Source organism: Benincasa hispida, chromosome 3 (assembly GCF_009727055.1).
Source record: "Benincasa hispida cultivar B227 chromosome 3, ASM972705v1, whole genome shotgun sequence".
Classification (NCBI taxonomy): domain Eukaryota; kingdom Viridiplantae; phylum Streptophyta; class Magnoliopsida; order Cucurbitales; family Cucurbitaceae; genus Benincasa; species Benincasa hispida.
The window spans coordinates 65,973,038-65,996,668 of record NC_052351.1 but is presented as its reverse complement, the minus strand read 5'-3'; the positions used below and the strand labels follow the sequence as shown (position 1 = coordinate 65,996,668).

Below are 23,631 nucleotides of genomic sequence, written 5' to 3'. Positions count from 1 at the left end.
GGCCTCTAGCCGATTTTCCCCTCTCTACCCTCTTCCACTTGTTATTTGGGCATTTCTTTAGTAATTTACCGAGTAGATGTCAGATTTTAGCTTCTCATCCTCCATAGGAAGGTAAGATTTTGGTTTCTTAGTTTAGGGATTTAGAGGAATTTAGAGGAACTTGATGTAATTTTGTGAGATTTCAATTTAATGATGTATACAAACTTGTTTATGGGTTTTGATCCAAATTTATGTTTTTGAATTGCATGATTTGTAATTGTTGATTGACGCCCAATAATTTTGTCGTCTGATTCTTATGCTTTGTGATTACCTTGTAATATCTAACACATATTTATAGGTTAATCCCATTGGAAACAATAGGTTAGGCAAAAAGAACTTCTCCTAGAGAAAAATCGTATTGATTGTTTAAATAGACGTTGGAAGTTAAACACTCATCTTAGCGTAATCCCTAGAACTTAATGATCATTAATTTGTATGGAGCGGATTCGTTTTCTGTGCATTTTGATTAATTAGATAATTAGGACCATTGGTTGGGATTCCAATCAATTGGTCTAAGCATAAGCAAGAAGTTTAAGTCATAAATTGGGTCGATGATCTAAATTACATTGGGTAAGTCCATTCCTCTAAGCTAAGATATCTTGATTAATTCTGCTTCTATCTTTTATTTTCTTGCACTTTATTTTATGCAGTTTCAATTATCAATCCACACCAAATCCCCCATTTATTCTTTTAACTAAAAACAGTTTTGATGAACTAATATTCTGCGCTTCCCTGAGGTTCGACCTTGGACTTGCCACTTGTACTACGAATTAGTATAAGTAGTTAGTTCGGTGATTTATAAATATTATTTGCGTAGGTGTGGATTTACGGGCGAAGGTAAATTCGATGCCGACTAATTCATAACCCAAGGTCAAGAGCAAAAGGTTTGTAGACTTAATCAGTCCATTTATGGACTGAAGCAAGCTTCTCAATCTTGAAACATAAGGTTTGATACTGCCACCAAATCTTATGGCTTTTATTCGAATGTTGATGAGCCTTGTGTATACAAGAGGATCATCAAAAGTTCAGTAGCTTTCTTAGTGTTGTATGTAGATGATATCCTACTCATTGGGAATAATGTAGCTCACCCAATTTCAAATGAAAGATTTGGGAAAGACTCAGATTTTTCTGGGAATTCAGATCTTTAGAGATTGAAAAATCAAAATGCTAGCTCTGTCTCAAGCAACGTACATTGACAAGATGCTTGTCAAGTATTCGATGCAGAACTCCAAGAGAGACTTACTACCTTTCAGGCATGAAGTTATCTTGTCTAAGGAATAGTGTCCTAAGACACCTCAAGAGATTGAGGAAATGAAACGGATCCCCTATGCATCAGCTGTTGACAGCCTGATGTATGCGATGTTATGTACTAGACCTAACATCTGCTTTACGATGGGGATAGTCAGTAGATATCAATCTGATCCAGGATATGATCACTAGACCGCCATTTAGAATATCCTCAAGTATCTATGGAGAACGAGGGACTACATGCTCGTGTATGGTTCTAAGGATCTGATCGTTACAGGATACATGGACTCTGATTTTCAGACTGATAAGGATTCTAGGAAATCCACATCAGGATCAGTGTTAACTCTTAACGGAGGAGCAGTAGTCTAGAGAAGCACCAAGCAATGGTGCATTGCTGACTCCACTATGGAGGCTGAATGTGTAGCAGCTTGTAAAGCTGCTAAGGAAGCTGTTTGGCTCAGGAAGTTTCTAACTGATCTAGAAATTGTTCCAAACATGTCAAAACCTATTACACTTTATTGTGATAATAGTGGTATTGTGGCTAATTCCCGAAAGCCTCGGAGTCACAAATACGGGAAGCATATAGAGCAGAAGTATCATCTCATTCGAGAGATTGTGCATCGAAGGGATGTGATCGTCACGCAAATAGCTTTGGAGCACAACGTTGCTGATCCGTTTACAAAGGCCCTCACGGCTAAGGTGTTTGAAGGTCACCTGTAGAGTATGGGTTTATGGGGCGGGCCACGTTTAAACTAGGGCAAGTGGAAGATTTGTACTGGGCGTTATGCCCTAGTTTATTGTTTGTATACTTTGTATTTAGTATAACTTTTACATTATATGCCCCACGAGCTTTAGGTCAAGTGGGAGATTGTTGGAGTTGATGCCCTAAATCTCGCAGGGTCTCATAGTTTGTAATTATAATTATTTATGTAATAAAATATGTGATGTTTTATTTCAAAATTAGTTGTATTAACCACAAACCAATAAACTAACATCCAAGGTTATCTTTGTAGCTTAAACATGTATGTAGAGACATACAGGTGGATTATGTTTAAGTGATAATCTAAATGGTCTGTAGTAGATGAATACGGTTGGGTATCTTATCTTGGTGACTCTTTGAATATGACCCACTTTGTAGATGTTACGATTGCTGTAAAGTGCTACAAATGATCTGATCCTGATCATTCATGTGGAGATATGTGAGACGGAGATATTCTATACAAAGAAGTTTGTATAAGATCAAACCATAAAATGTTTAGTATCACTATATAACGTTGTTCATAATAGAGACTTTCATTTTACCAGATGACCATAGGTAACATGACCTAAATCCTGAGTGAGTTGTGAACTCTTGCCTATGAAGGTGGTCCTTTGATTTGTATGTGTGAGAATGGCCAAATCGTCGACTCAAAAAACCTACCATTTTAGGGATTCATCTGATTGGGGAGCTAGGAACATAGCTACGCAAGAAGAAATTTACTTCTTCCCTAATGTCAGGGCAAGTAGATAAATTTCTCTGTTACGGACTGACTCTGGGGTTTAAATAATGTGGCGCCACACTCTCTCCTAGCTCGAGAAGGGTTTGGTCATAGTGGGACTATGATTTATTGTTCATGAGAGAGATCAGTGGTACTTGAAAAGTTAGATGTAACTACAGGAGCAAAACGGTAATTTTGGTCTAGTTGTACTTACGAGCAATTTGTGAAGGGTCATCGTACTGTTGATCGATATATCCAATGTACACATAAATATATTTATAGTGTGAATAGTGCAGCTGTCAGTCTTTAGTGGAGTACCCGACAGTTAACGGATGGTGAATAATTTAATTAAAGGAGTTTAATTAATTATTCACGTATCATTTGAGCTTCAAGTTACAGGTCCATGAGGTCCCCTTTATAGCTCAACGAAAATTAATGAGAATCAATTTTTGGATTAATTTGAATTTGATTTATATAATTAAATTTAATATAAATGAGATTTATATTAAATGTCATTGTTGAGAGAATAGAAACTATAAATTATATTGTATTTGATATAATATAGAATCTATAGGTTATGTGTTATATTTGATATAACATATAGTATATATATATAATATATATATATTATATGATAAGGTAGTTACCATATAAATATATATATATTAAATTGATTTATAAAATAATTTATTTTATTTTATTTTATTTAAAAATCATTTTGGGAGGGAGTTGTAACTCCCTTCCCCTCTAAGAAGGGAGGTTGTTCTTCTTCTTCCTTGTTTATGGTTTTCACAAGAGTGTGAGACACAGAAAAGCTCTGTGAGAAAATTGGAATTTCATCTTCTCCTCTCAAAACTCTTAAATCCCTCTTTTTCCAAAATAGTCAGAGCCTATAAAACTCTTGGATTCTCATCCAGAGAATACAGAGGAATCTTTTGTGGTGGTGTCCTAGTAGACGGTTAGAGGGTTCGAGACTATTCATGACAAGATTTAGAGAAGGAATCTCATGAAGAAGTGTTCTTCAAGGGTAAGGTTTCTTAAACCTTTTTACTTTTTTGTAATCTACGTTTTAATGCATGTTGTAATTTTCTTTTAAATGCATAATTTGTATGTTCTTACTGTAAAATTTATGTTCTGTAAGTTTTGGGTATTTGGTCCGATCCCATGTTTTCGCTCAAGGACCTTCACTGGTTCCTTCACCTATCACACTTTATTGTGATAACAGTAGAACAGTTTATAATTCGAAAGATTGAGAAGCCATAAGCGCGGGAAGCACATCGAGTGCAAGTACCATCTCATCATGGAGATAGTACACCGAAGAGACGCGATCGTCATGCAAATTGTCTCAAAGATAATTTAGCTTATCCATTTACAAAGACCCTCACAGCTAAAGTGTTTGAGGGTCACCTAGTCGGACTAAGACTACGAGACTTATAAATCTAGGGCAAGTGGGAGAATTCATGGGTATTTGATGCCCTAGTTTATTATATTTATATTTTATTCTCTCGTACTCAAATTTGTATATATGTAATCCCACTGAAATTTTAATCTAAGTGGGAGTTTGTTTAGTTGTATGTCTTAAAATTTGCAGTTTGTAAATATTAAACATATTCTATTTTGCAATAAAGATGTTATTGAGGTATATTCAGCAAAGTTATTATTGAATATATAAATTGCACTTGTAAAAGTTTAAATCCAATAAACTAACCAATCCCTGACTATCGCATGAATACTTAAACTTTATGTAGAGACATAAAAGTGAATCAAGTTTGAGTATATAGCCAAAACGGTCTATAAGTATAGGAATAGGGTTGGGTACCTTATCCTGAAATCACTATAGATATGGCCCACTTTGTATATAATACAAACGATGTGATCCTACATTATTCATGTAGAGACATACGAGTAGGGGCGTCTCATGTAAAAGATGTTTGCATAAGACCGAACTACAAAATAGTCACCTTTTTTTTTTTTTATAATACCATTTACTGTTAAAACTGACTGTTTCATTTCGACGACCTCAGGTAACTCGATATTAATCCTGAGTTGACTATGAACTCCGGTTTATTCGGGATTATCCTTTAATCTGCATAGGTGAGAGTGGCTCAATAGATTTTCAACTCAATAAGCCTCCCATTTTAAGGGTAAGATTGGATAGATAACTGAGAACATAGTCCTGCAATATGGAACTTACTCGTACCCTATTTCAAGGTTAGTAGATAGGTTGTGCCCTTAAGTACTAACTTCTAATCTTGAACAAGGGGGGTCGCCCTCTCTATGACTGAGAGGGACTCGATTTAGTGATAGAACCACAAACCAATTGTTCATTAGTAGATCAGTGTAGACTTAAGAAGCAAGATGTTTTACAAGGGTAAAATAGTAATTTTGACCCAATTGTAATTTTGAACAACCTATGAAAATTGACTTATTAATCATGGTTAAATCATGTGGACAGAAATATATCTATGATGAGGAGAGTGCAGCTACTGGGATTTACTAGAGTGTCTCGATAGTTAACGAATGTTGGTTAATTAGGTTAAGGAGTTTAGTCAATTAATTTCGAATCGTTGGAACTCATGATTTGTAGGTCCACTAGGTCCCCCTGCAAGTTCATATCGGACTAAATCTTAGAACGGTGTGACGAGTGAGTTTGAAGTGTTCATATTCGAATTAGGGAATAAGCGTTAAATATATGTGATATATTTAACGGCGCATCATTCAATTAGGAAATGAATGATAAAGAGAGAGTTGAGATATTTAAATAATATTTAAATATCAAAAGTATGAATAAGGATTCATCGGGATTAGTGTAGAATTTAATAATTGAATATTAAATTAAATTAATTAAATTGTTTGATTGATGATTTAATATGAATTTAATTTAAAATTAATTATTTGAATTAATTTTGAATTAAATAGAATTAATCAAAGTTGGTAAAAGTCAAATGTTGACTTCACCAAGTTTTGAAGGTCAAAGGTCAAAAACTGACTTCAATAAGTGAGAAATTCCAAAATTAGTTTTGAATTAATTTTGAACTAAATCTGTATTTAATTAAAATTTGACTAAAGTCAAATGTTGACTTCAAAATAGTCAAAAGTAAAAATGTTGGCTTCACTTAGTCGAAAGATCAAAGAATGGTTTTTAGTGAAAAAAATCCAACTTTTAGTGAATTAGTCAATAATGCATTTGGCAAAGTGTTGATTCCACAAAATGCCACTTATCCCACTAAATTGAGTGCATTTTGAAGTGTCAAATTTTGGTTAACTCATTTTTACCTGAATTGCATGTAATTGCTATATAAATAAGATGCCTTGATAGAGATTAAATATTTTTGGTCATTTGGTGAATTTCAAGTTAGTTGAAAAATAAATTCTTCTTGGCGACTTAGAGATTTTAAAAGAGTTTTAGAAATTAAGTCATCAATTCTCTCTCAATTTCTATACTAAATTTATCCTTTTTTTTTTTTAGTCACTCACCAGAACCCACCATCCCGTTCTAGTACCGAAGAACAGTCCGGAAGACTCTCTGGGTTAACAGCTGGTTCGTGAGGATATTGGAGCGGAATTGGTGGTCAATTTGGAGCTATAAAGATTGTATTTTTTAACTTTTCTTTTACATTTTAAAAATAATAATAAAAACTCTAAATCACAAAAAAAAAAAAAAAAAAAAAAAAATTCATATAAATCACGTTAAAAATAAAAAAATTTATTTACCCTCTAAATCTAATGTTCTAAAATATAAAAAGTGCTATGAAAATTTTTTATCTATATACTATGAAAATCACGTTCAAAAATAATTTTTTTTACAAAAATCTGGATTTAGATTTTATCTATAATCTCATGTTATCTAAAAAATCATAGATAAAAATCTCATTTTATCTAAATAATAATAATTAACATTATAGAAATTTTCATATAAAATAAAATAAAATTAAAAATATATATACTATCTAAATCTGGAGGGGATATGAAAAAAAAATAAAATACAATAAAACTCTAAATCATGTTGAAAGGAAAGAAAATCACATAAGCCACAAAAAAAATTAAAAAATCTATTTACTATCTAAATCTAATATAAAATCTAAAAAGGATATATAGATATATAGATATATATCAAGTAATTTCATATTAAATGGTTAATTAAAAAAAATCTTCTTTTTTTTTTTACATTTACCTTGAAGTGAGAAAGCTGGAGTGATAATATATATATTTTTTAAATGATTTTATCTAAAAATAATTCACGTTAGAAAAGTAATTTTTTTTTATAGAAAAATCTAGATTTAGATTTTATATATAATTTTATGTTATCTAAAAAAAAGTCATGGATGAAAATCTATATTTATTTAAAAATAATAATAATTGAAAATTTAAAGAATTGATATCATTTTGTCTAAGAAAACCATTTCCCATCAATTTTATAATTTGTAAATATGTTTGTCTTGAATGAAAATATATTCATGGTTTGAAATCTAAATTTTCCTATAAATAGTTAAATTAAACCTCTTTTAAATTTCTCTCTTTTTTATTTACCATATGCCATTTTCTTCTTTTTTATTTAACGTATATCCTCTTCTTCAATGATACTTTAATATTACAATAATTTTTTATATGCTTTTATATCTTTTTTTTTAATACACTGATTCACTTATTCTTTTTCACATATTGGAGAGGTGGACATACTTTTGAAGTTCAAGAAATTTGTTAAAGGTTTTTATGCTTTTGTTGTTTTTTTTTTTAATTTTTGTAAATGCACATCAATGAGTAAGTTTATAATAATTTATTATCTTTACATGCTTATGTACTTTTTTTTCTCTCTTTTCAAATTTTTTGTAAAAATAAAACAATTCATCGATATATAATTTTGAAATAAATATGATAGAAACAGGTTTTTATTTTTAATAAAAGTGATTAGCTTTTATTTAAAAGTTTTTTTTTTTTTTTTGTTATAAATGCAAATATTATTTGTTTGTTTTCTTATTACCAAAGATTTGAACAAAGAGATAAAAAAATTAATTCAAGAACTTCAAAAAAAATATTTATTAATTCAATTTTTTTTAGTAATATGGATTTTTTTTAACTATAAAGAAAAAAAAATGAGTATTACTTTTATTTCAACTTATACATATGCATTTTATTTTCAACATTATGAAACATGTGCAACGAATGTAGTTTTGACTAGTTTTATGAAATGTAGAAAAAAATTTGAGAGTAGAAAATTCTCTAGACTTGAAATTCCACAATTATAAACAACATATTTATAACATTTGATCGAAGATGATGACTCGTGCTTAGAAATATGAAAGTATAATTCGTAGTGCCCGAATTTCTTTGTTGGATTATGACTAAGGATATGTTTGATTTAATTTTTTAATTGTTTATTTTAAAAATAAATCATTTTGAAAAAAAAAATAAAGTATTTGACAACCACTCAAAATAGATTTTGAAACACTATCAAAGTGCATTTTAAACATTTTTTTTTATCAAAAAGGTTAAATAAAAATGACTTTTTTGTAAAATATTTTTTCCTCTAATCAATCCAAATTGACTGTAAAGATCATATGAGATTTAACATAGTGACAATGAAATGTACAAAGAAGTTTGAAGGCTCTGTTTGGGATTACTATAGCTTTTAAAATAATTGTTGGCATGTGTGCTTTTAGAAAACAACTCTAAGTAAAATAGTGTTTGATAAATTTTAATTTTAAATAAAAAAAATTAGTTATGGTATTTGGTAAATTAATACTAAATTGGTGTAATTTAGTTATATGAACCAAACTAAGTTTATTGTTTCAATTATCTTTACATGGATAACTAATTTATAATTTATTTAAAATTGTATGTGATTTAAACTTTAACTAATTTTATTTAATATAAATCATTTGATAATTTTTTTAAAAATAATTGTTATAAAAGATAAATAAATTAGAATTTGAAAATAGACTTAACGAATTATATTGATTTGAATTAATATTATTAAAATATATTTATTTAAAAAGTAAAAAAGTTGGCAAATTTTTAGAAAAGTCAAATTTCTATTAATTTTTACACGTTAGTTAAAATTAAGAAGTGATTCTGATAGATTATTAAATACTTCATTTTGTCAAATAAGAAAGGTAGTTAAGATTTTTTCATAATAGCTTTTTACAATATCAAATGCAATCCCAAACGGAGTCGAAATTAAATTAGAATTTTATTTCAAGAATTCTCAAATTTCTAGCCTGGAAGAAGGGATTTTTTTTTTAAAAAAAATGTTATTTTAATATATATTGACAAAAATAGGGCAGGATTGAAAGTATTGAAAAAAATGAGTTTTTAAATCGTATACCCAGTACACGATTAGCCTTAAATCGTATACCGATATACGAGTGTCTGTTGATCTGGCACACGTAGTCTGCCGTGACAGTCATGCAATGTTACCATAAGTCGTGTACCGGGTACACGACTTCCTTCTCTATTAAACCGTTGTGACCCTTCTTCTTCCTCCATCCGAAAGCCTTCTGCCTCCTCTTTTCTTCCGTCTTCCCCATCCGAAAACCTCCTCCGTTCGTTTGTCCGAACAAATTNCCTTCTTCTTCCTCCATCCGAAAGCCTTCTGCCTCCTCTTTTCTTCCGTCTTCCCCATCCGAAAACCTCCTCCGTTCGTTTGTCCGAACAAATTGTCCGAAAACCTCCTACCTTAAGTCGTGTGCCTCCATTTAACCATCTGTCCAACCATTCGTCCAAAAGCTTCCGCCTCTCGTTGACTGTGGTAAAATTTTTTCCCTACATTGTTTTCTAATATAAAATCCTCATATATATATATATATCATTTTTTTTTTTTTGCATTTGGGCTGAACTTAATCTGTAGTTTATGGATCCATGATTTATTTGTTGGGTGAATCTAGAAATATATGTATATGTTTGTCTATTTGTTGGGTTGATTTTGTCTAAGGTAGTTTATGAACTTAGAAATTAAATGATTATGTTTGCCTATTTGTTGGGCTAATTTTTTTATGATTAATTTGTTGGATGATTATGTATTTATTGGGTTGGATCTAGAAATATATGTATATCTTTATAAAAATAAAGATTGTTTCATATATATACTATTTTGTTTGCATTTGGGCGGAATTAAATGTATGATTCATGTATATATTGTTTTTTTTTTTATTTGGGTTGGTTTAAATGTATAGTTTATGAATATTATAACACTACGAAATTATTTTAGTGGAATCAAATCAAGATCTTTGGTATGTCAGATGTAAATCATGGAGTGATGGTTGTGCTTGGAGGTTATGGGCATGTCGGCGTAAAACTCATGGATGTTCGAAATCACCAAACTTCAAAGAGAACACTCATGTTTGTTTTCAGAATTGACACAAGATCATTCACAGCTTGATTCAAATTTTATGAGTATCGAAATCCAAAATTTGGGTAAAGCTGATCGTGGGTACCTGTGGCCCTAATCCAAGAAGCAATTAAAAAACAATATGGATATAATGTTAATTATAGATGGGTGTGGCAAGCGAAGAGAAAAGCGTTGATTGTTGTGTTTGGTGATTTGGAGAAATCATATTCAAAACTTCCGTATTGATTGAGTGCTCTTGTTCGTTACAATCCAGGAACACGAACATATTGGTTTTTCCTTCCCTCTGATGTGCCAGGTATGACTATTTTTTGTCGAGTTTTTTGGTCCTTTGGTTCTGCAAGAGAAGGGTTCAAACATTGTATGTCATTAATCCGATCGATGGAACTCATCTCTACGAAAAATATAAGGGAAAATTATCGACCATCTTATCTATTGATGCAAACGGGCATATATTTTGCTATTGTTGAAGGTGAAAATTCGTCTAGTTGGTCATGGTTTTTGTGGGCATTGTGTGAATATGTTACCTAAAGAGATGGTATTTGCTTGATTTCTGATAAACATAAGGGCATTCTTGCTGCAATTAATAATGAGAAAATTGGTTGGAGTGAACCTAGAGCGTACCATTGATATTGTCCTCGTCATGTTGCCAGTAATTTCAATACGAAATATAAATCAAAGCTACTAAAAAAATTTGGTGTTTAAGCCAGGAAGTCAACACCAAAGGCGCAAGTTCATTCGGTGCATGAAAGAATTGAAACAGTTACACCTTAAATGCCTTGAATATTTTTCAAATATTGACTTGGAAAAATGGACTCAATCACATGACGGTGGATACCGCTATGGGTGGATGATAAGCAATGCAGTTGAATGCATGAATGGTGTTTTCAAAGGTGCTAGAATCTTACCAATTACTTCTTTGGTTAGGCTAATATTCTATCGCACAATACTGTATTTTGGACATCAAAGACAAGAAATCAGTGAAGCACTCGATCGTGGGGACATGTATACAGAATATGCCCTAAAAGAACTTAAAAGGTGGGAAAAATGAGCATTTACGCATACGGTGACATCTATTGACAGAGAAAGTCAAACTTTTGAAGTACAAACTGGCATAAGTATGATTTCTCCCTGTAAATGACAACACACCCAGTTTTGGGCTTGAAAGAAAGAACATGTTCTTGTAATAACATGCTCTCATGTAATTGCAGTTTGTAATTACATGTGTATGACATACATACCACTTATTGATGAATGCTACAAATTATCCAATTTCAAGCGATGTTATGAAGGTCTCTTCCATCCAATAGAACACCTAGATTTTGGTCAGAATTATCATTTACAGAAGTTCGTCCAAATGCAGACTTACTAAGAGAACAGGGTCGGCCAAAAAGTACACGCATTCATAATGAAATGGATTGGAGAGAGGCAAACCAAAAAGTTCGATGTAAAATTTGCAAGAGAGAAGAACATAACAAACGTACTTGTCCACAACGTACATTAGGTGTTTCATCTTCGGGTCATTAGGTGTATCTTTTTTTTACTTGTATTTTTTATATAATTGTATATTTTATGTACTTATATTTTTCATGTAATTTTTTTTATGTACTTTTTATGTATCTTTTATGTGATGGATTTTATTATGTAATGTAATTTGAACTTCTTAGGTAATGGAGCTTAAGCCTTCTAATCCTGTACAATTATATCAACAAAATACGCATCGTTCACAATCAATATGGGATAGTTCTTCCACAGTAGTTCCGAGTTGTCGGAGAAGGGATGCGTCTATACAGCATACTATCCTATTTGATCATCGCATTATTCCCTACGTTGAGCATACAGGTTTTCTTGGGGTTACACAAATCGGTTTTATCCAACTTGATTGGCACCTTATTATTGCTCTAGTTGAGCGTGTGAGACTAGAAACCTACACATTTCACCTACCTTGTGGGGAATGTATGATCACACTTGCAGGATATTGCCATACAGTTTAGGTTACAAGTGGACGGGCAACCATTAACAGGTTCATTACAGTATGACTGGAAGAACATTTGTGAAGAGCTCTTAGGCGTTCTACCAGATGATCTGAAATGATCAAAATTGAGTATCCCATGGTTGGTGTCACAGTTTTCAGAATTACCTCCCGATACCGATGACATCAGCGTATGTAGGTATGCACAAGCATACATCATGCATCTTATTGGAGTATTTTTGTTCGCTGACAAGTCAAATACTCTAGTGCATCTCATGTTCCTCCCACTACTGTCTGATTTCGAGCACGCTGGTACGTACTCATGGGGTGGTGCATGTCTTACATGGTTGTATAGAGAACTTTTGTCAAGCTACCAATGCACAAGCGATGGAAATAGCGGCTAATACTACTACAGGTGTGGGTTTATGATAGATTTCCAATTATAGCACCACAAGTCCAGTTACAGGTCCCAGATCATCGTCCACTTAATGCTAGGTATTATTTCATTTATATATTTATTCTGTTATCATTTTATATAAGAATATAAATTAATTGTATTTTTTATAATTTTAGATGGAGTGGTGTATTAGCTGCCTTTGAACAATCAGGAAATATGTTGCTCGTGTACCGAAAAATATTTGACAGACTGATGCACAATCAGGTAACAAATGTATATATAAATGAATATTAAAACATTTTGGATGTATACTTATCTTTTTTTTTTTTTTGTCGGATTATTTAGACGCCATACACATAACAGATTTGGTCATCCTTACTTGATTACTGTCGTGATGGTGAAGACATCTGGTTGACTGTTAGCCCTTTTATATGCTTTCATATAATAGAGTGACATCATCCAGATCGTGTGTTGAGACAATTCGGTCTGACAAACGATACCTTCGTTGTCCTATACACTCTCAGCACTACACCAGATTGATTTGAGAGGTAAGCACGACCAAGACTGGCGTCGAATCCACGTGGAATATATATTCTACTGGCATGGACGACATGATCATTGTGCACAAGGAGAATTAACAAATGGGCCAACTATATCAGATGACTACTTTTCCTGCTACAATTCAATCACGAGGCGATTTATCACACCTGACGACGCTTACTATTACTACATGGTAAGAGATTTAAACTCAGACATTTTCCATATATATGATATGAATATTGTTTGATATTTATTTATTTTATTGTACAGAATAATTTTATCGAAGATGTATAACAATATTCAGTGCAGCACAACTTCCCAGACTTAGGTTCAATGTGTCAGCAAACATTGGTCAACGTAGAAGGTACAACAAACAAGACGACTCAATGTTGCTTACACTGATCGAAGACATATTCGTCGTAGATGACAACGACAACAGACTGAACTTAATTTAGAGGGACACGAAGACAACCCCATGAGGGGTAAAGGCCAGGGGGTCGTCTTTAAATTTCATGTAAACTTTCATTTTCAAATTGTAAATTAAAGAACTAATTCTAAATCTTCTTTAATATCATGATATTTTTTTTAATATGAGTGCAGGATAATTATGTTTCTATTGTAGATTAAATATATAATTAAGTTTAATAATGAAAGAATTTCTAGACCCGTTCCTAAAGTCTTAATATTGTTATACATCTTCAATTAAAAAATAATTATTATTCAATCTATTTCTTTTTTAAAAAAAGAAAAAAGAAAAACAAATCATGTACTGGGTCCACGATTATGGCAATCATGGATTCGATCCACGAGTTTCCATAGTCAACTAGTCAGCCGACGTGGTGCTGATTGGATTAAACGATAATCGTGTACCCCGTATACGATTTTGCCACATGGCAATCATGTACCTCTATGATTTCACTATCCTACTTTTGTGTTTCAATAAACACCTATTTTAAAAAAAAATATTTTCAATCCTACCCTATTCTTGTCAATATATATTAAAATAACATTATTTAAAAAAAAAAAAATGGAAGAAGGAAAACAAGGAGTCGGTTTGGCGGTGATAGAGGAATACGGAAAATTTGAGGGTTAATTGGGAATACGGAAAATTAAAATGAACATTTGAACTTTTTAAAATTTCTGTAAAACTCAAGCAACATTTGTGATTTTCCTAATTAGTTTTTGCCAACCATTACAATTTTCCTATTAAAAAAGTTCACAATTTATTACACACTTTTTTTAAGTTAATGAATCTATTTAACACCCATTTTAAATTTATAATTTAATCATAATAATAGTATAATATTAAGTTACGTAATTTTATTAAATCATCAAATCGATCACAACTCAGTTACCACATAATATATCTTAGTAACTAAGAGCCATATGGTTTGAATCTTCCACCTTAATTGTACTTAAAAAAATGTTATTTTATTAAATTATGTTTTATTTATTAACTTTACATAGATTTGATGTAACATACATAATTATTACAGTAAAAATTAAAGAATAAGAAAATAAAGGGTTAATTAAGAAATTAGGTATTTTCAAAAGACTTTAAGTAAAAATGGTACTTTCAAAACTATTTAGGAAAAAAGTGTAGTTTTATTGTCTTTATTAGAATTATACAATTACTTAATTCATCAGTTATTTAATATTGTATTAATTGTAATATTCTTTTTACAACAAAAGTGACAAACCATTAATATTTAAGATTGAAAATACATTGTCTATAAATACCGTTTATTTATATAGACAAAAAAACATAGTTGCATGAAGTGGTGACACGTAGTTCGAAGTGAATGCATCTAACATTCTATTAAAGAAAAAAATTACACTTTTTTCCTAAATATTAAAAGTATTCTTTTTACCTATTTTTCTTTAAAACTACCATAATTTCCCAGTTGACCAGAAAATAGATTCAAATTCAGATTAATGCAATTTAACTTGAAGTGGGGAAATTTCCCTTCCAATGTCTAAAGACCTCAGTCAAGTCTCCACCAAAGTTTTTGCCTCCGACACCTTCATCCCTCAATTATGACCGATATGTTTACATCCATCTAAAATCGAAGATTCTTCGATGGTGTTGAATCCGATTCTTTGGAGGTGGTTAATTCGCTGAACCATCCAGACATAGATTTGTTTGAAATCGATTTTTTTTGTGAGAGAGGCTTAGTCTTACTAAATCCGTTAATCTTTATAATTTTTGTAAGGTTACTAAAGAGGAGAACAATACTGCTTATAATTTTGCTTTTTTAGCATCCACAAGAGTCTTCTTTGGTATGGAAAGATACCTTTCCTTCTTGAAGGGAAGTGATTGGTTTGTATTTGGCTTTTGTTGGGTGCCTATTAAAATATATATATATATATATATATATATATAGTTGAAGTGGGGAAATAAAAACAGAGTACTACGTGCTTACTCCGCTCAATCCCCAAGATTATTTTTCCACACGTGCGACCCCTCAACACGGTCGCGTGCACGTGCCAATGAATCAAAGTCCCACATCAAAAACCACTTCCAACGCTCCCTCCACATGCCCCCCTTTCTTTCTCTCACTTCACAATGTTAGGCCAAACAAACAAGGGAAGAAAAAGTGAAAATTTTTAAAATATTTTAATCTATTTTTTTCCTCAATTTTTTACCGTCTTCCTAAATTTTTAAAATAGGACAAACTACCTATTTTTAATATCCAAAATTTGAATAATAGATAGGCTTGGTTCTTAATTTTTTTTTTTTAAAAAATAGTCCTGATTTTTTTTAACAAAAAAAAATTGGTCATTTGGTTCTTGAGCTTTCAAAACATATCTTCTTAAGTTCCTAAGCTAGGTTTGAGAGGTAGTGGTGTTCATGCGGATTGGGTGGATTGAAAGACTTTTTAAACCTAAACAAATTATTCGATTAAATAATTTTTTTCAATCTAAATAACCTTTATTAAAAAATGAACCCAACCCAACCCAACCATGAATATTTTAGGTTGGATTGGTTCAGGTTAATCAGGTTTATTTATTTATATATTTTTTTTTAAAAAAAGCGAAACGTAAATATGTAAAAATCTAATTTTAGTGAAAATTTTCTTTCTAAAGTGAAAAAAAAAAACTACTTTTAAGAGTTGTTGAATAATAAATTATTAAAAACATTAGAATTAAAATAAAATTTAAATCAAATATATGTATAAATCATTGTGTTATAAGTAATAAAAAATATATTTTGAAAGTTAATAATAAATTCCGTATTGATCGGGTTGGTTTGGATTATATTGGGTGACCCAATGAACCCAACCCATAAAATTTTTATTTATTTGAACACAACCCAACCCATGAGTTGATAACTCAACCCAAACCACACGGGTTGCGTTGGGTTGATTGGTTTTTCGGGTCATTAGGTTTTTTGAACACCCGTATTAAGAGGGTTTTGACTATTTTTTTAATTTTATTTTATATAATTATATGAAATTTCGAATTACAAAAATATGTTTAGAAAATAATATTAAAAAATTATTTTTCTAATTTAAAATAATAATAATGAATTATTGCAGGGACCTTTTAAACTTATTTTTTAAAATTTGGGGACTAAAAATTTATATTTTGACAACTTAAAGACTAAATGAACCTATTCTAAAGAATTTGGAGACTAAAAATGTATATTTTGAAAATTCATAGACCAAATACGCATATTCTTTAAAAACATAATGATTTAAAAGATAATTTTTCCTTTAAAATATTAGTTATTTAACATGTACATTCCATGTGGTATTTTCAATTATTTTATCAATACTGATAGTATTTTCATTTCAATTTATCATATATTAAAAGTAAATTTTATAAGAAAAAAAAAACGAGTGTACTGTGAGGAAATTTAAGTGTATGATTGTAAAAAAATTCAAAAATTGTAAATGGTCCATATAATTAAAAGTATTTTTTTACCTTTTATTTCAAACAGAAAATATCTAACTTTAATTTTGAATTAAAAAACAAAATCAAAATCCACTATTAAATATAATGAAGACAAAAATAGTAAAGTTTGAAATCAAAGCCAACAATAATGTAGCTCAACGGTCATAATGTTCATACTAACAATCTCGTGGTTTGACGTTCGTTTCCCCACCCCATACTTTAATTACAATACCTCTTTAAATTTTTTTAAAAAAACTTATTCTATGTCTATTCATTAAATATACTTAAAAAGTAGTCAATTTTATAAAATTAAGTATAGAAATAAATGATTCTAACTATTCATATTATGACATCTTTTATCTCTTAAATACTTTTTAGATTATGTATTAATGTGAGAATGTGAAAAGATAACAAATAATTAATGTTTTTAAAAAGAAAGTATATTTCATTAATCAAAACAATCTCTCAGTAAATTATAAAACAAAGCATCATTTTCAATAACAGGCCTTAGCACATAGGTATATCAACGGTCCACATTTCCTCTCCCCCACATTAGAGATAGTTTATACAGACAATTTAGATTTATAAGATTAGTTAAATAGACAAAGTAGTCCAAAAATGATTATTTCTTTAGCCACTTTTGTAACATGATAAAATTATAAATATCTAATAAATCAATAAAAGAAATGATGATCAATCATATAAAATAATATTAATAACTAAAGATTTAAAGATACACTTAAATAATTTCTAATTAAATGGAAAATATAAATTATTCCAATTAAATGCAAAATATAAATTTACGCAAAGAGAGAAAACGTAGGAGAGTAGTTTTGTGGTTTTTTTTTTTTTTTTTTTTTTTTTTTTTTAATTTATATATATATATTTTAAAAATTATTCTTTAATTGAATTAAAAACCGACCAACAGAAAACAAAGAGAATTTAAGACTTGAATCGGTGGTAGATTAGCGGTTTTTTTTATTCTCACGGTTGTTTGAACATTATTAATAACTATGACATGATTTGTAAATTTAATTTTAGACAAAAGGGTAAAGTAGTACTAAAATGTTTTCTAAAGATAGTAACTTTTTTTCATAATATAAATATAAACATAGATATGGATTTATTTTCAATCTCTAAACATTTACATTTAAATTTATTTTATTTAGTAAAACGTTTATTTAATTTCAAAACTTTAAACAAATGGTATATATTTTTTTTACAATTAACGATTGAACTTCAACTATGTCATATATTAATATTAATATGTTAATATGAACATGATTGGGATAGAGACCAATATTGAGCACGTAAATATTAAATAGAAACTAATTTAATCATTGTTTTTAAAAATTTTAATAACTAAAAGACATATTTAGAACCATCCTAAAAACTTTTGAACTAAAACTAAAGATGAAAATGTGGTGATAGAATATGGATAAAATGCTGATGCTGATGGTAGTTTAAAAAAAAGTTATAGAGACCAACGATTAAATAAATGTTTACAATAATAAATAATTATTTTACTATTTTTTTTTAACCAACTTAAAATATATGTTATTTACATTGTATTCCCGCCCACTATTCCTAATACTCCTCGTAGAAAATGTGAGAAAGAATATTATTCGGAAAAATCTCTTTTCAGATTAAACAAAAATTGTGAGACGAAGTCAAAATTGCAATGATATGGGTAATTTTGGTTCCTTCTACCGTAATATGACAAAAGAATGTACAATACTAACAGTTTTTCCCACACAAATGATGTTCTTAATAAAAATTATAATTTCAAAAAAAAGAAACCTTGTTCCTATTGAGGAGTCTAACAATAAGGGGGTGTATGAACCCCAAACTTCAGGTGAGTAGAGTGGACTATTATAATTCATGACATGTTTAGTATTCAAATTATAAGAATGATATTTTCAACTACTATAACTTACGGTATTACTATTTCAATTTCTTTTATTACTATGTTTACTATTTATTGTCAATTATTTTCTATTCATCTTTTTTTTCTTTCGTGTTATAGTATATATTATTTTTTATTTAAACTAAAATAATTTACATTCCAACGTATTATAATCTACAGAATAATAATTAAATATAATAACAACTCTTAACATTTTACCTACCATTTTACGAAATAATGATTAGAAAAAGATTGGTTTGCCTTTAATGAAAATGTCTACGACTAATACTGATGGGAAATGTATAAATGAAGACCAATAGGGCAACGAATCTCTTAAAAAAGAAAAATTAAAGAAAAAAGGAAAAAAAAAAAAGAAAAGGAAAGTACACTTCTCTTCACTTTGTATATACTCCCTTCACTCTTCAGATCCTATCTCACCCCCCACCCCCCGCAAAAAACCACTCCCTAAAAACCGCTTTTTTTCTCTCTCTCTTCTCAAACCCACCTGCATTTCCCTTTCCTCTTTAATGGGGTTTCATTTTTGGTCCTCTTTTGAAGAATGCCATTGAAGCTTAAAGGGTTTTTTCTTCAGATTCATCACTTGGTACCGCTCTCTGTTTTTCTTGGCTTTTTGTTCTGTTTTGTTCTGTGGGAAATGAGAGAATTTGTTCTGCAATTTTTTCTCTGCAGCCAAACAACAGTGAAGTGGATTACACTCTCTCTATTTTTGTTTTTTTGCCTTTTTTCTTCTGTATTCTTTGGATCTATGGCTGTTGATGAACTCACTTGCTTTGCATTTTCATCCTCTCTTCAGGGTTTGAAGACTGTTCAGATCTGAAGCTTTTGAAGACTTGACTAAAATCTTCTCTTTTTCTTCAAGGGTTTTGCTTTCTCAGGTGAACCTTCACATCCCTTAAAGATTGTTCTGAAAATTTTGGGATATTTTGTTAAAAGTTTTTAGCCATCTTGAGATCAGGAAGTGTTCTGTTTTATGCTTATGGAGTGTTTGTTTTAAATCCGACGTCGTTTTTGAGTTCTGTGAACGGTAACATTCAAAGATTCTTTTTGGGGTTTTCTCTTTTTTTTTTTTGTTTCCGATTTTTTTGGCAACGCCTTGACTATGACTGTTTTTTCGGATGTTTCAGGTTTATTTAAGTGGGAAAATTTGAAATTTGTTTTTTTGAAATCAATCTTTTTATATATAACGTATTAAAATGGGGTTTGTTTTCGGATTTTGGATTTTGTTTTTTTTTTCTTTGTAGGGTTGTTTGAAGAATCAATTGAACTGTGAAGATGATGCAAAAGCCTCCACCCGAGGATTTCTTACTGAAAGAGACCAATCCCCACCTTGGTGGGGGCAAGGTTACTGGTGACAAGCTAGCTAGTACCTATGACCTTGTTGAGCAAATGTATTACCTCTATGTTCGGGTTGTTAAAGCGAAAGATTTGCCTGGGAAAGATGTCACTGGTAGCTGCGATCCGTATGTGGAGGTCAAGCTTGGAAACTACAAAGGTACCACTCGGCATTTTGAGAAGAAGTCGAATCCCGAATGGAACCAAGTGTTTGCCTTTTCAAAGGATCGCATTCAGGCTTCGGTGCTTGAGGTGACTGTGAAGGATAAGGATTTTGTGAAGGATGATTTCATGGGGAGAGTTCTTTTCGACTTGAATGAGGTTCCGAGAAGGGTACCGCCAGACAGTCCTTTGGCGCCTCAATGGTATCGGTTGGATGATCGGAAAGGGGACAAGGTGAAAGGAGAGCTGATGTTGGCTGTTTGGATGGGAACACAAGCAGATGAAGCATTTCCCGAGGCTTGGAATTCGGATGCTGCAACTGTGAGCGGAGCCGATGGGCTTGCGAATATTCGGTCTAAGGTGTATCTTTCTCCCAAGCTTTGGTATTTGAGGGTGAATATCATCGAAGCTCAGGATCTGCAGCCGACCGATAAGGGTCGGTATCCGGAGGTTTTTGTTAAGGCTATACTTGGAAATCAGGCGTTGAGGACCAGAATATCTCAGTCTAGAACTATCAATCCAATGTGGAATGAGGATTTGATGTTTGTGGCAGCTGAACCATTTGAAGAGCCTTTGATTTTAAGCGTGGAAGACCGAGTTGCACCAAACAAGGATGAGGTATTGGGACGGTGTGCGATTCCACTGCAATATATAGATAGGAGATTGGACCATAGAGCTGTGAACACAAGATGGTTCAATCTTGAGAAACATGTTGTTGTTGTTGAAGGGGAGAAGAAGAAGGAAATCAAGTTTTCTAGCAGAATTCACATGAGGATATGTTTGGAAGGTGGCTACCATGTTCTGGATGAATCAACACATTATAGTAGTGATCTTCGACCGACGGCGAAACAGCTCTGGAAGAACAGCATTGGGGTTTTGGAATTGGGCATTCTGAATGCTCAGGGTTTAATGCCAATGAAGACAAAAGATGGGCGTGGAACGACGGATGCATACTGTGTGGCTAAGTATGGGCAGAAGTGGATTCGAACGAGGACGATCATTGATAGTTTCATACCGAAGTGGAATGAGCAATACACTTGGGAGGTTTTTGATCCCTGTACTGTCATTACAATTGGGGTTTTCGACAACTGCCATTTGCACAGTGGGGACAAGGCTGGAGGATCAAAAGATGCACGGATAGGGAAGGTAAGAATTCGGCTTTCCACGCTTGAGACAGATCGAGTGTATACTCATTCATATCCTCTGCTGGTTCTTCACCCAAATGGGGTGAAGAAGATGGGTGAGATTCATTTGGCTGTGAGGTTTACATGCTCTTCTTTGTTAAACATGTTGCATATGTACTCACATCCCCTTCTCCCCAAAATGCACTATATTCATCCGTTAACGGTGAGCCAGCTCGATAGCCTTCGACACCAGGCGACTCAGATTGTGTCAATGAGGCTGAGTCGTGCCGAGCCACCGTTGCGAAAAGAGGTCGTCGAGTATATGCTCGATGTAGGCTCCCACATGTGGAGCATGAGAAGAAGCAAGGCTAATTTCTTCAGAATCATGGGAGTTTTCAGTGGGCTGATTGCAGTTGGAAAATGGTTTGATCAGATTTGCAATTGGAGAAACCCAATTACAACTGTTCTCATACACATTTTGTTCATAATCCTTGTCATGTACCCTGAGCTCATTCTTCCCACAATTTTCCTTTACCTGTTCTTAATTGGAGTTTGGCATTATAGATGGAGACCAAGGCACCCTCCTCACATGGACACCCGCCTCTCTCATGCCGACTCCTCTCACCCCGATGAACTCGACGAGGAGTTCGACACCTTCCCAACTTCTCGCCCTGCTGACATTGTGAGGATGAGGTACGATCGTCTGAGGAGCATTGCAGGGAGGATCCAAACTGTTGTTGGGGACCTAGCAACGCAAGGGGAAAGGCTGCAATCTCTACTCAGTTGGCGCGACCCAAGAGCATCGGCATTGTTTGTGATCTTCTGCCTGGTTTCTGCCATTGTTCTGTATGTTACACCATTCCAAGTCGTGGCGCTTCTTTCTGGGATTTACGTGCTTAGACATCCGAGGTTTCGGTACAAGCTCCCATCTGTGCCGCTCAACTTCTTCCGGAGGCTGCCAGCCAGAACAGACTGTATGCTATGATGGACTCTTTTGTTTTATGTTCTATTGGTAAAATGATGATGGGGAAAGCAAACATGAAGCTTTTGTATGCTGTTTTTATCAATTCTTGTTTAGGGGCATATTTTTTGGGCATTCAAAAGTTAAAATGTATGGATGGCTTTCCCCAGAAGGTGAAGGCAGTTTCTATTTATGGATTTGTGTTATGTTAATTATCTTTTCAAATAGAATTTCTTGTCATTAACTGTGTTTTTGAATTTCTCTTCTTTAGTTTAGATTTTGATTACAATTTCATTGAGACTGGCCATTTTGTGGGATCTCTATGCTCTCCATATTATGTTTGGACATTTTGAATCAGTCTATATATTCTGTACATAATGGATAATATAGCCTAAACATTATGGTTTAGCATATGCATATTCATGTTTCATATATTTTTGTTTAATTTGGTCAACAATTCTAAAAAGCTTCTGTTTTAATTTTCAAGTTTTAACCTAGGTTAAGCTTATTTTGAAACACATTTTAGTATTTGAATTTTAGATTTAGTTTATTTTAGTATTTAAACTTTTGTTCAACGAGTTTTATTTTAGTATTGGTCGAGTTTTATTTTATATATATATCTATACGTTCTAAACTCGAGAATCAAAATATTTTCACCAAACTTGAATAACTAAGGTTTAGTTTAATAATCATTTTACCTCTAAAAAAAAAAAAAAAAAAATCAAAGAGTTTTCAAATAGGATTAAAAACCGACTAAAATAAGATATAAAGTAAAAATGTTAAATAATCAAACAATTCATAATGTTTTAGAGAGCCATCCAATATAATTCAACTAAAAAATATGTACCATCCATTAAGAGGTTAGAAATTTGAATAGTGTAATAAAAACTGTTTTACGTACATCACTAATTACACAAATTTGTTATTGTTAATAAAATAAATTATTATATTATTAATGTATGTTGACGCATGACCATGCCTCTTATGCATGCTGCAATGAAATATAAAGACTTTGTTTATAAGCATCGACAAAATAATGAGCACATCAAATTTTGTCAATATCTAAGTTTGAGTTTAATCTATCAAATAGTACGGTGACACGTTTGTAACAAAAAATTAATATATTTAATTGTACACCAAATTCTTGTTAACCAATTATTTCAAATGACAAAATTACTGAAAATATTTACAACTATGAAACACAGACAC

At 31.6% G+C, this 23,631-nt stretch overlaps 1 protein-coding gene across 3 annotated transcripts; it reads left to right on the top strand.

Annotated features, from left to right (window-relative positions):
• The first annotated feature begins 19,196 nt into the window (after positions 1-19,196).
• Positions 19,197-22,692, top strand: LOC120074366 (FT-interacting protein 3-like). 3 transcript variants are annotated; one of them, XM_039027462.1, is made up of 3 exons: positions 19,197-19,426; positions 19,637-19,718; positions 20,085-22,692. In XM_039027462.1, the coding sequence occupies exon 3, from the start codon at positions 20,116-20,118 to the stop codon at positions 22,444-22,446; it is 2,331 nt and encodes a 776-aa protein (XP_038883390.1). In that variant the 5' UTR covers positions 19,197-19,426; positions 19,637-19,718; positions 20,085-20,115; the 3' UTR covers positions 22,447-22,692. The 3 variants fall into 3 exon arrangements, with proteins under 3 accessions (XP_038883390.1, XP_038883391.1, XP_038883392.1); XM_039027463.1 differs by having other exon boundaries at positions 19,197-19,522; XM_039027464.1 differs by lacking the exon at positions 19,197-19,426 and adding an exon at positions 19,471-19,527.
• The last annotated feature ends 939 nt before the right edge of the window (positions 22,693-23,631 follow it).

What these genes read in the sequence shown, in the direction of transcription:
- LOC120074366 (XM_039027462.1), top strand. Translation starts at nt 20,116, where the DNA reads ATGATGCAAAAGCCTCCACCCGAGGATTTCTTACTGAAAGAGACCAAT.